Source organism: Rhamphochromis sp. 'chilingali' (assembly GCF_963969265.1).
Source record: "Rhamphochromis sp. 'chilingali' genome assembly, chromosome: 10".
Classification (NCBI taxonomy): domain Eukaryota; kingdom Metazoa; phylum Chordata; class Actinopteri; order Cichliformes; family Cichlidae; genus Rhamphochromis; species Rhamphochromis sp. 'chilingali'.
This window is the reverse complement of record NC_137937.1, coordinates 13,924,283-13,936,367: the sequence shown is the minus strand read 5'-3', so window position 1 is coordinate 13,936,367 and position 12,085 is coordinate 13,924,283. Positions and strand designations below refer to the sequence as shown.

Genomic DNA, 12,085 nt, shown 5'->3' with positions numbered 1-12,085 from the left:
TCCATGGACTTAGTGAAGGAGCACGTGCAGGGTTGGTGTGACAGAAGAGGATGCTCTTGATGGGGTCAGATAGAAGCAGATGTTTCACTGTGGTGGCCTCTTGAGGGAGCAGTCAACTGAAGATTCATCACTGCATCAGAGCCATTGCAGCTGATTTTCAGCTCAGTTCTTGTAATTGTGAATACATCAGCCTATGGCTGCACAATTATCCGATGCCCAGTCCACTGTTTTAAATTTAAAACCAAAGTGCTTTATAATGCAGCATCTGACCACCTGCCTGGATACGCCAACCACAGCTGTTCCCTGCACAACTGATGTTTACCAAACAGAAATGGTATGCAAAGAGAGCTGAGGATCAGCTGAATGTTAACACAAAAACCTTAACAGATGTGAAAGCATTTTTATTTATTTTTTGTTACAGTGCAATAAAAAATTTTTTGTCACTCTTTGAATAATCGTGACAAATAATCATGATTATCATTTTGGCCACAATACTTCAGACCTAATAAAATGTGAATACATGTGGTATGAATGTGTTACAGATGGATCTCCGCTTCCTGTCAAGTATGTGGTGTAGAGGGTGGTCAGCATTATCGTTGATAAAACCATAAATAAAACCAAACAATTAAAAGCAAAGTCACAAATATATATTTTTATTGTCAATGAATACAAAGGCATGTAACAACCAGCTCTAACTGGCAATCAGATGTGTACAAAATGTACAACCAACAATTCAGTCACACAATTTAAAAAGTGCAACCCTACACAACTGGACCAAATTTGTTCTGAAAGGCAACTATTATCTGCAGACCAAGCATACATCTTTAATTATATCTCTAATTAGTTAGACACATATTTATATAATCCTACTCAACTGTAGGTTTGCAAAGTAAGGACTCAGCATTGAACATGGGAGATCAGTCACTGCTGTTATCAGGCTGTCTAAATGCTGGTCACACAAATCTGCTGGATCTATAAAAGGTTTGAAAAAAGTTCCACTTAGGTCTGTGAAATCTTGCATTAGACTGTTTTCCACTTAAGGGGGAAAAAATAAAATAAATAAAGCCTGTATTGCTCTACAGGGGCAGCCTTGGCAGGTTTCGGTTATCGCATCTCACCTTGATGCATTTCAAGTAACCTGTTCTTGATGCCTCTATTTGCTGAAGAACATCACATTGTCCTCATCATGTTCCCATGCTTTAAACGGGAAGAGGCAGCTTTCAATAGGCCTCGCTGTACTACCAATCATCTTCAAGTCTCCATGGCGTCAGAAGAAGATGCTTTTGACTTGTCTTTTGTTTTTGAGTGGGCGCTTGCATCTTCTAGCAGTGAAAGGTCAAGCTCAGGTAAAGGCACCCTCCAATACTGGAAGGAGTTGTAAGTGCAGTCTTCAGTGTTTGCGTCCTCATCAGCCTGAAAGGGAACAGACAGATAGAAATGTAACGTCCAAACGCAACTACGTGGCAACATTTTGTTACCTGCTGACCAATCAGTCCCCTTTTCACTGGTCTATACAGAGTACAGTAAAAACAAGTCTAGAATGTGTAAATGGTGACATCTAGTGGACACTCACTGTAATCACACCAAATTCAGTTGTATTGCATGGTCGCTAAAACTGCAGTGAACATCCCCGACTTCTGTTATATTCTCAATAACTTACTTTATCATTAGATTTGGGAACAGCGGTATCTGGCTCCTCGCTGCCCTCTCGTGGTCGTTTCTGGGAGCTCGTGACTGAAGAGCTGCGACGGTCTTGGAAACTTCCAGACGTCTGCACCGCCGAAACATTTACTGCACGCTTCCTGGCATCGTAGTGTGAAGTCTTGCGATAAGAAGCGGTCTCTTCTTCATCGAAATATTGCGGCCTCTTTCTGCAGCGGGTCCCCAGCAAAGCCAGGAGGGACGGCGGGCTCACGCCCCCGGACGGAGCCATGCTCTCCGCCTGTATGTCAACAGCGCAAAGGGAGCGGAAACACCTCTTGGAGGGAGAGTTGTGCAGCAGAGTGTCCTCGGCGCGCCTCTTTGCCATGCAGTCTGCCGGTACGCCACCGATGTGCACAGAAAACCTGAAATCCCTGTAATTGCTGGATAACACCGAAAGTGCGCAGGAGCGTGCTTAGTGATGCACGATCTCGAAATGATGAGCACCGGTAGTAGAATTATTGCAAAGAACCAATCAGAATAGAGCACTGCTTTCTAGCCCCGCCCAGAGCACCCAGTCTCCAATCACTTAACTCTCATCTACTTCCTGCAATTTACAACACTGCCTGATACTCATTGGTTTGTGTACATCAGGGTTCAGGAAAATATGTGCACTGACACAAAAACACAGACCACACTGGATGAGGAAAGCTAGGCTTTTGACAAAATCCTCCAAGTACTCACATGTGACACCGTTGTTATTTCAGTTACACTGGCTTCCTGTTAAATTTAGAGTCAATTTTAAGATCCTGGTCTTGACCTACAGAGCTGTGCACGGACTGGCACCAGCCTACCTGATCTGCTACAGCCCTATGTCCCTAGCAGGTCTTTGAGGTCATCTGATCAGGGCTTACTTGCTTTAAAAAATACTAAGAGGAGGACTAAGAGTGATAGAGCTGTGGCCCCTAGACTGTGGAACTCTCTCCCCCAAACATTAAGAACTGCGGACTCAGTAGCTGTTTTTTAAAAAAACAACTCAAAACTCACCTTTTTAAAACTGCTTTTGGTTAATTTTTTGCCTGTTAGCTCAATGTATTATTGGTCGAAAACTGACAGAAAAGCCTTTTACATGACAAGTGTCATGTGTGTTGTCGACATATAGAAAGCATGCACCATATTGTTAGTCATTGGTGCTAATTTCAGTCATTATAGAGATGTACTGTTTAAAGGTTGGGGAAACCTGCAGTCAGCTGAACTAAAGAAGTCACTTGGATTAATAACAAAAACCTTTCTCACACTGAAAATGCTACATCGAGATAAACAGAATCAACTTTTTGGGACACTTTATAAAGATTATAAATAGAATGTCACATTTGACCTCTGACCTCTCCTTTAAGGTCAATAGATTGATCTGAAGGTTATAATAGTGCTATATAGAGCTATTTAAAACTATGTTTGACCTCAAATAAGGTCAAACTTTCATTAAAAAAAAAAGATTCTTCAAATTCTACTACCTTTGTTTTTATTGGCAACATTCACAAGATGATACTTGTATATAGAGATTCTAGATATCGTCGACCTGTTGTCGTCTTTTCTGTTATGTTGGTGTTAATGTATTTGAAAATGTGTTTAAGTAAAACTGAAGAATCACATTTTTAAAATGTGCGGCTTTATTTCAAAGTGTGATGACAGTCCAAAACAAACAATATAAAAAAAATATTAGATGTAGTTATTGGCACATAAAAGAGAAAAAAAAAAAGGAAAAAAAAAGGAAAAGCAGGCATTCACATCACATTCTTCTATCACATTCTCCTATCAGATGCACACACGGAGCCTAAAAACAAAATGATGGTCTTCGTGGCCAGCAGCTGACACACAAACCACAAACACAAAGTAGCAGCCAATGGTAAGTGATTCATCTCAGACCCAGTATTTTGACTTTTGTTCAGATGGTACAGATCACTTTACTTCATATCACATCACCTTACTTCATATTACATTCCCCATTTTGAGCCACTTCAAGGTCTTGTGGATTCGGGCAGACATTTTTAAAAATATATCTGGCCAAAAGGAAAATGTTCCTTTTCCTTTGTTGTCATATTTCAGCCAAGGATTGTGCTCTTATGCTTTCACTTGGTTTTATCAAATGGACATCTTGTCACGTCGGGCTGTCGGGACCCTCTCGGCGTGGCGACTTAGCAGCCGGTGGAGAGTTTTGTAGCTGGTCTTCGTTTTGACCATTAAAGTACTGCAGCTCTGCAGGCTTCCGCACAACAAAGTAGGCACAGTCGTAAACGTATCTCAGCATCGACCGGTCGTTCTCTGTGTAGGTGGTCTGCATTGACTCCTTCTCCACCTGCGGGAGGAAGTTTAATTTGATTTTACTTCTCGAGCAAGGTTTCGGACAAGCGTATGGCTGAAGCGGTAATATTTAGGTCTTCAGGTTACCTCGATGTGGAAGCCAAATCTGACCATCGCTGTCCTAATGTCTTCGTAGCTAAGCTCAACTGAGAGCTCGTTGGCCATGTTCTCAAAGTGATACAGCAGTGGACCTTGAAAATATTAAAGAATGTTTACACTGTTAAGTTCACCGACTTAAGAGGAGAAAATCTCATCCATGTGAAAGTAAGACTCGTGTTTCCTTTCTATTCAATCAAAACAATTTTGTTTTAAAACTGAAAAAGAAAAAAAAAAAGAAATATAAAGATCCCCTCTATTTATTATTATGGCTCATTTTTTCTAAACAAACCAAAAAAAAAAAAAGTCAACATAAATAATTACTAATGTGAACAAAATCCAGCCCTATAAAAAGATATTACAGAGTGAGTGAAGAAGATCTAATAAGGCCTTAATGGGGGGATGATAAGATGCAGCAACTATAACTAGCTTAGCTTAATGAGGACCTGCAGTAGTTATTAATAGTTTGAATACGGACACTCACCCAAGTTGATCCACACTCCACCAGGCTTAAGAATCTTCCAGATAGTTTCCACATACTCCAACACATTATGAGCCGTGTCGATGAAGAAGCAGGTAGCCACACAGTCCCAGGACTCTGCCAGAAACACAAAATATAATAATCTTTATTAATACTTATGCATTTTTTTTATTACTAATATTACTAAGGTGGACATGAGTGAGATGTATTCATCGTTTCCAGCACCTTGTTAAATCTGTGCCATCAAGAACTAAAGCAGTTATGAAGGCAAAGGGAATCCAAACCAGCAGAAGCAAAATGTACCTAATGAAGTGACCAGTGAGCATATTTTATAGTACATCCACATTGAAAAGTTTGAGTCAATTATATTGTGCTTTTTGTAGATGTAAAAATGTATACTTTCGACCAACATGAGTAAAGTTTGGTCCCCTTTTTAGAAATATCTCATAGGTTAAAGATACATTTTATTTACCTGGCTCATTGTAGACCTCCACAAAGTCCCCTGCTACCATGGAGAAGTCTGCATTTAGTGACAAGCTCTGAGGGTTGACATCAGGGAATCTGATTGGTCGTGTTTGGTCAGAGGATCGCTTGTTGTTGCTAAACTGGTGGATCCAGGGGTAGAGTGTCAGAGCATTCACCTTTTCACACCTGAATAGAGCAGTGAAGATTGACAAGGAGAGTAAGAGTAGCGATTACAGACGCAAAAGAAAATATTAGTTAAGGTGTCTGTTCAGCCTGTGCATTTCTGTGTAAGTTTTACCTATTGAGAACAAAGTTTGAGGAGAAGAGCATGAAGAAGCTCCATTCGTTTCCCTGGCACATGTAACCCAGCCGAGCTATCTCCCAGGCTAGACGGCCAAGCCCAGCACCCGGAACCAGCACGCTCACCTTAGACACATCACTGATATAATAAAATGCACAAAATGCACATATCACATAGAAAAAAACTGTGTAAGTCACATAATCACACCAAGATGTTGAAACTATAGCATGCAAAAAGCTGAATGCACATATTCAGCAACACTGACTTTCTCTTTATTGGCATGCATGTGTGTGTCCAATTTACCATGTAAGCTCCTTACTATTGATCACTTGGGAAAAGTCTTTGGATCTCTTGGATGATGGGCTTATAGCAGGAGTCCCTCTCAGCCTGGCCTGACTCACTCCAGTCTCTCACAAACTGTTTTATGGTGGACTTAAGTTTGTCCATGTCAAATGTAGAGGATGGACGAATCTTCCTTGGATCCTCCTGCTAAAAGAATGGAGACATCATTAAGTCACAGTCTTTTTTTCATCTGCTCCCTTTAGGGGTCACTACAGAAGATCATGTGCCTCCATCTCATCCCCTTCCAAGCATCCTCCTCTGTCACACCAACCATCTGCATGGTCTCCTTCACTACATCCATGAATCCTATCCATTCTGGTCACACTCAATGAAAATCTTAACATCTCCAGCTTGGCCTCCTGTCTTTTTGTCAGTGCCACCGTGCTCAAACCATACATAACAGCAGGACTCACTACCATCTTGTAAGCCTTCCTTTTCACTCAAGCTGCTGTTCTACAGACCACACTGGGTGAGGACTGGGTGACACTGTTCACAAATCACCCCTGACCCTCATCTCCACCCACTCCACCCCGCCTGCACTCTCTTCCCCATGTATCTTTTGTACTTTTCAGTGCTTTGGATGGTTGACCCCAGGTATTTAAACGCATCCACCTTCACTACCTCCACTCCTTTCAGATTCACCTTTCCAGGTAACTCCCTCTCATACACACATGTAGTTGGCCTTGCTTTTCTACTGACTTTCATTCCTCTTTTCTCCAGAGCATACCTCCACCTCTCCAGGCTCTCCTCCTCCTCCTGCTCTCTACTCTCACTACAGATCACAGTGAAGTCTGCAATAAATCATAACTCATGGAAACTTCTGGTTGACCTCATCTATTCATCATCACTGCAAACAAGAAAAGGCACACCTAACTCCAACCCATCATTAACTCTTACCTCAACCTCACCACTGTCTTGCTGTCCTCATACATGTCCTGCACCAGGCTCATATACCTGTCTGCTACTCGTCACAGCTCCCATCTTGGCACCCTATCATATGCTTTCTCCAGATCCACAAAGACACAGTGCAACTCCTTCTGACCTTCTCCATAATCACTCTCAAAGTAAACATCGTACCCATAGTGCACTTTCTCACCATGAAGACATACTGCTGCTCACAGATCATCACATCTCTTCACACCTAGCTTCAACAACTCTTTCCAATATCCTGGCTCATCGGCTTTATCTCTCTGTAGTTGCTACAGCTCTGCATAGCTTGTTCTTGAAAATCAGAAGCAGTAGACTTCTTCATTCCTCAGGCATCCTCTCACTCAAAAGATTGAGTTAAAAAGTGCACTGCCCTCTCCTGCAGACATCTCTATACCACCCAAGGTAAGTCATCCAGCTCAAACTGCCTTTCTATTCTTCATCTCTTTCATAGTTGTCCTCACTTTTGCCTTACTAATCACAGGAAAAAGACAAAACACTAGAAATAGCCAGCTCTGGATCTGTGATTACAGTTCATACAGCAGATTTAAGTCATACCCTCTCTCCGTATTCCATGTTCTCAAACATGTGGAGGCTGTGGTGGACGATGGCCTGCAGCACCTCCTGGTTGTGGTCCGCACACTGGCCGATCCGGGCCAGGTTGGACAAAACGTGTGGCAGCAGATTCTGGTGGTGCTGCGGAAGACTCTGAAACTGACGCTCCGCGCGTTTGACCTGCTCCTGAACATGGATCCTGGCAGGAAGACACAGAGCTGAGACTCAGGCTTCACCAGCTACACTGATCACCATAACCATACTGTGCACAAGGTTCACTTTTTTTCTCTTTCACTGTATTTAAGTGTGTTGTGAGCAGTGTGAAAGGCAGAAAGGGCTGATCAAAAGAGGTCAAATGCAGCGAGCAGAGTTGGTTCAAAAGTAGGTGTCGCAATTTAACGTTTAAATACAGTTTAAACACATCAGTAAGCCTTTTTTTTCTCTTTAGACTTGGTGTTCTTCTCTATGCTATTATTTGCTAACACTGCCATGTATTGACACAAAACACCCGCGGCCTGTCTTTATTTCAAAAAACCTTTTCATACCTGTAATATCTAAAAGCATCAATTATTCTCCAGAAATGTTTCCTTTCCAGCCTGGCCTCCTCCTCCGGGCTGTATTTTATTCTTTCTTTTATATAATGTGGTCCACCTTTAGCTCCTTCTTGTCCTGTTGTTTCAGCCATATCTTGAAAAAAAAAAAAAACCTTCACATCCAATCAAAGCGAGGCAAACTTCTTCTTCTTCTGATTGGTTTTCAGCGCAGCAGACTCTACGATGCGCAGTGCTGCCACGTAGCGTCAGGTGACTAAACTACACTTTGTCTTTAAAAAAATCTATAAATTAACAATTTATTTTAAATAAATACAATAAATAAATACAATATTATACAAATATAAAATAAATACAGACAATAATGCAACTCAGCTCAGTAAAAGCATTCTGAACTCAACTCAGAAAACTTACTCTGTTGGTAAGAGCCTAATCCCTGCTGGCATGAACCTTTCAAGAGAATAAATAAAATGTATTTAATGTAATAACATGTAATAAACGCTATTTGTACTCACAGTCAAATTAAATGTGAAATATTGAAATGACTATTTAGTCTTTTCAGTCTTTTTTGACATAAAGTGCAATAGTGCATGACTTGATAGTTTAAGATGTATGCATCTTTATCTCACGCCTTTTTTGGTTTTCCATGTGCCTGGCCCAGAGGTTTCCAAGTGTGTTAGTGCAAAATCTATGCATGTTACACAATAACGCATCATTATTAATAAAGATGATTGAAAACATGCTATATTATTGTTTACCCCTGAGAAAAGCTGATGCTGGGAATCCTGTTGTTTGTATTTTATCTTCTACTTGTCAAAAACAGGTAGAACAATACTAAAACCATGCAGTCATAAAAGAAGAGACATGACAAGTGAGTGTTTTTTGTTTTTGTTTTTCTGAGTATTTTATGTTTACTGCAACAACCGTGGAAGAACACAAAGCATTTCCTCCATCAGATGTTTGGGTTAATAATCTTTCCCATGAAAACAATGTTTTCTGTGTTACGCTCAGTGATGATGACCATAAATGGGCGGTTAAACTTCAAGACCGGGACAATCCGGAGGGAGAAGAGCATGATACCGATGCCTGTAGCAGCTGCTGCTGTGGCTCCAGCCTCATCAACATCCAGGGTGGCTTGGTGTACCACCTACAGCGCAGTGGAGTGAGAAACATGTGAGAGGATTGAATAAAAGGGAGAAATGTGTGTTTAATAACACTGTCCTTACCTCTGAGACTGCCAGTTTATGCCCCTCTGAAATACCGGTCAGATTTGCACTATCACGAAACATGTCTGCCATTCCCATTTCAGTCAGCACTTTGTTCAGTTTGTAGGAAGTCTTGATGGAGAACTTTGGCACATATATGTTGTATCTCCTAAAAATTGTGAAAGGAATCAATAGTATTGATATTCATCCGGCAAGCATATTCAGGTTATGACAAAATATTTTTACTCTTCTTGAATTCTTAGTTTTTGCATGTTTGTCACACTTCTGTTTCAGATTATCAAACAAATTTTAACATCAAACAAAGATAACCTGAGTGAATGCAAAATGCAGTTATTAAAGGATAATTTCTTTTATTAACAGAAAAAAAGCTACCCAAACCTGCCTGCCCCTGTGTCATAAACTGCCCCTCCTTGTTAAAACATGAATTTACTGTGATTAACCACACGATTAAACACAATTTCATAAGCCACAGCCAGGCCCGATTACTGCCAGACCTGTTGAATCAAGAAATCACTAAAATAAAAACAGTCTGACAAAGTGAAGCTAAAAGATCTCAAAAAGCAATACATCATCTAAAGAAACTGCTGGAAAACTAAGTCAGTGACACCTATCAGTCTGGAAATAGTTACAAAGTTTTTCCAAAAAGTAAATAAATCTTGATGATCCCCAAGTATTTCAGTACGTGGACTGACATGACAAAGCTGAAGTTTTTGGAAGGTTTGAGTCCTGTTACGTATGGCGTAAAACTAAGACCGTGTCCATGAAAAGAATATCATAGCAACAATGAAACATGGTGGTGGCAGTGTGATGGTCTGAAGCTGCTCTCCTGTTTCAGCATCTGGGAGACTTCCTGTAATTGGTCGAACCATGAGTTCTGCTCTCTACCAGAAAAGTCTGGGGGACAATGTTTTGCACCCTGAAGAGTTATGCAGCAGACGATCATCTGAAACACACGAACTCAAATCCACCTCTGATTGGCTCCAAAAAAACAAAACAACATAAAGGTTTTGGAGTGGTCAAGTTGAAGTAAGGATTTCATGTTTTAAAAAAAAAACCCTCCAATGTGTTTGAGAGTGGGCCAGAATCCCTGCAAACGCCTGACTGCACCTTGTGCTGCCAAAGGTGGCCCAAGCAGTTATTAGGTTTAGAGGGGAATTACGTTTTCACATAGGGATGGGTGGGAATCGGTAGTTTTTTCCACTTCATAAATGAAATCATCATTTAGAAACTGCATTTCATTTTTACTCCAGCTTTCTTTGTTTAATCTTAAAAATTTTAAGTATATGTAAATATGATGGACGTGTCTAAACCAAGAAATTAAGCATGATTTGAAATTCTACCCAACCTCTGCTTCTTCCATTTCAGCCATTTGTTGACATGGCCCGGGCTAATGGCGTTCTCCAGCGTTGCCATATTATCAGGCAACATCAGCAGCATGGAGTGGGTGCCGTTGAAGGGGAGGTGGAGGACTGTTGTGTTAATGAGCTTGTCATCATAAATATCAACATCCTCTTCCATATTCATCATCTGGACTGGAACCTGGAAATGTGACAGTTTATTGGAAAACAGGTTGAATTAGGCGCAGTGATGTATAATTATTCCAACTAATCTCCGTTCTGAATCAGCTGCTTGAACCTGAACGTTCTCCGCATGGAAATGGTCGTCTGTGGTGCCCTGAGGATCGAACGGAGTCTCCCACTTTCCTGTTTTGCGGTTATAAGCAGAAATAAATCACACGTTACAGATGACACATCAAACTTAAACCTTGGAATAAAAGAGAGACCAGCCAAATCTCATCTCAGTTGACCTCTTACCTTTAAAGTATATGTAGCTGATGAGATACATGACTGTGTTTACATCCAGGCTCTCAACCAGCTTGTCAATCTTCCCATTGGTCTTGGTCTCCACATAATTGTTGATGGTATTGACACTCTCCGTGGCTTGGGTGAAGTCAACATTAAACCCTTCGGCAAAATAGGACTGCTTCAACACCTCCAGGAACTCGGGTTGCGGCTTAAAGCGGTTGTCCACGAACACGGCAGTCCCCTCACTGGTGTCACCACTCTTTGCGTTTTGCAGGAGCGTACGGAAGGACTGATCTACATCTGCTTGCATGAGCTGGGAACTGTTGAAACCTAGACCACTGAAAAGCTGCTGGTGGGTCTCCCCCCGAGCTCCTACGGACAAGGCAGCCAAGGCAGTAGAAATACTGACTGGTGAGAAGAAGATGTTTTTGCCTTGAAAGTCGGCATGAGCTGCTAACTTTCTGTACAGACGGAAGGCAAACTCTTTGTTTGCTGTGGACACCTGTGAGAGGCTGCTGTCAGTTTCTTGGTCTTGATCGGCATGGCCCAAATGGTGATGGCCTCTACCCATGCAGAACACTGCTGATAAGATCCAGATAGCCAAGGCTGCATGCATCATGGTCAACTGAGACAAAAGTTCACAATCGATTGCTTGTTCATGTGGGTTATGCAATATTTGCTCCTGAAAACAGTCAGTTTTGCTCTTTCGTACTGTGAACTGAGTTTCTGACCAACACGCTATGCTGCAACAGTTTTTGCTAAATTCCCAACAAATTTCTGTGTTTCTTTATCTCCTCACTCATTTGAAGCAGAGGGGCCAGATTTAATCCCTAATGTTGCCTATCAGAATTTACTTACGTACATTAAAATCCAAATTGGCTGTTTTGTGTATGGGCTGGTTAAATCTGTTTATAGACGTCATGATACTTAGCTGCAAATATTCAGCGTCATTAAGAAGAGCTTAAAATCAAAGTTACAACTTACAGTCTACAGATGTTACATATTAAAGATAACCGTGCATCTGATGGCGGGACAGTTAAACATGCTATTAAAAAAAACATATCGCTTACCTTCTTCTGGTTGGAGCTCACTGTATGTATTATCAGCCACAGAGAGTGAAGCTGGACAGAGGGAGACCTTCTATTTATGAGGACGATCAGGCCGAACTTTGACTTTGTTTGCTCTTTGTCTCAGCCTCTTACTTGCTCAACCTCTGCATTTGTTCCGTGCAATGACTCCCCTGTAATCATGGCATCAAACTGAGTTCACACAAAATGCACAGAAAAGCCATTGTTTGTTAACGCAGGGGTACAAAAAATGCCATAGGTGATCAC

At 41.3% G+C, this 12,085-nt stretch overlaps 3 protein-coding genes across 4 annotated transcripts; all 3 read right to left on the bottom strand.

Moving 5' to 3' along the window:
- Window positions 1-464: 464 nt before the first annotated feature.
- LOC308404887 (uncharacterized protein) lies at window positions 465-2,144 on the bottom strand. The gene is made up of 2 exons (XM_080895170.1): window positions 1,661-2,144; window positions 465-1,413 (listed from the first exon to the last, which is right to left on the bottom strand). Exons 1-2 carry the CDS (start codon window positions 2,027-2,029, stop codon window positions 1,252-1,254), a joined length of 531 nt encoding a protein of 176 aa, XP_080751296.1. The 5' UTR covers window positions 2,030-2,144; the 3' UTR covers window positions 465-1,251.
- Window positions 2,145-3,293: 1,149 nt separating this feature from the next.
- carnmt1 (carnosine N-methyltransferase 1) lies at window positions 3,294-7,855 on the bottom strand. Of its 2 annotated transcripts, none has more exons than XM_080894898.1 (8): window positions 7,715-7,855; window positions 7,173-7,368; window positions 5,665-5,834; window positions 5,343-5,483; window positions 5,052-5,230; window positions 4,583-4,696; window positions 4,090-4,193; window positions 3,294-3,997 (listed from the first exon to the last, which is right to left on the bottom strand). In XM_080894898.1, the coding sequence occupies exons 1-8, from the start codon at window positions 7,852-7,854 to the stop codon at window positions 3,800-3,802; spliced, it is 1,242 nt and encodes a 413-aa protein (XP_080751024.1). In that variant the 5' UTR covers window position 7,855; the 3' UTR covers window positions 3,294-3,799. The 2 variants fall into 2 exon arrangements, with proteins under 2 accessions (XP_080751024.1, XP_080751025.1); XM_080894899.1 differs by having other exon boundaries at window positions 5,665-5,831.
- A 765-nt stretch (window positions 7,856-8,620) lies between these two features.
- LOC308404616 (serine protease inhibitor A3K-like) lies at window positions 8,621-11,857 on the bottom strand. The gene is made up of 6 exons (XM_080894758.1): window positions 11,822-11,857; window positions 10,761-11,376; window positions 10,582-10,649; window positions 10,292-10,485; window positions 8,947-9,094; window positions 8,621-8,867 (listed from the first exon to the last, which is right to left on the bottom strand). Exons 2-6 carry the CDS (start codon window positions 11,368-11,370, stop codon window positions 8,673-8,675), a joined length of 1,215 nt encoding a protein of 404 aa, XP_080750884.1. The 5' UTR covers window positions 11,371-11,376; window positions 11,822-11,857; the 3' UTR covers window positions 8,621-8,672.
- Between the last annotated feature and the right edge of the window lie 228 nt (window positions 11,858-12,085).

Bases quoted from the DNA above. Each gene is read 5' to 3' on its own strand.
- LOC308404887 (XM_080895170.1), bottom strand. From the start codon at position 2,029: ATGGCAAAGAGGCGCGCCGAGGACACTCTGCTGCACAACTCTCCCTCC. The intron at 1,414-1,660 runs GTAAGTTATTGA...GTTCCCTTTCAG, and splicing joins TTCCCAAATCTAATGATAAA to GCTGATGAGGACGCAAACAC.
- carnmt1 (XM_080894898.1), bottom strand. From the start codon at position 7,854: ATGGCTGAAACAACAGGACAAGAAGGAGCTAAAGGTGGACCACATTAT. The intron at 4,697-5,051 runs GTAAATAAAATG...TGTTTCTGGCAG, and splicing joins GGAGGTCTACAATGAGCCAG to AGTCCTGGGACTGTGTGGCT. The intron at 3,998-4,089 runs GTAACCTGAAGA...TTCCTCCCGCAG, and splicing joins GATTTGGCTTCCACATCGAG to GTGGAGAAGGAGTCAATGCA.
- LOC308404616 (XM_080894758.1), bottom strand. From the start codon at position 11,370: ATGATGCATGCAGCCTTGGCTATCTGGATCTTATCAGCAGTGTTCTGC. The intron at 10,650-10,760 runs GTAAGAGGTCAA...ACCGCAAAACAG, and splicing joins CAGCTACATATACTTTAAAG to GAAAGTGGGAGACTCCGTTC. The intron at 10,486-10,581 runs GTTCAAGCAGCT...TCACATTTCCAG, and splicing joins TCCATGCGGAGAACGTTCAG to GTTCCAGTCCAGATGATGAA.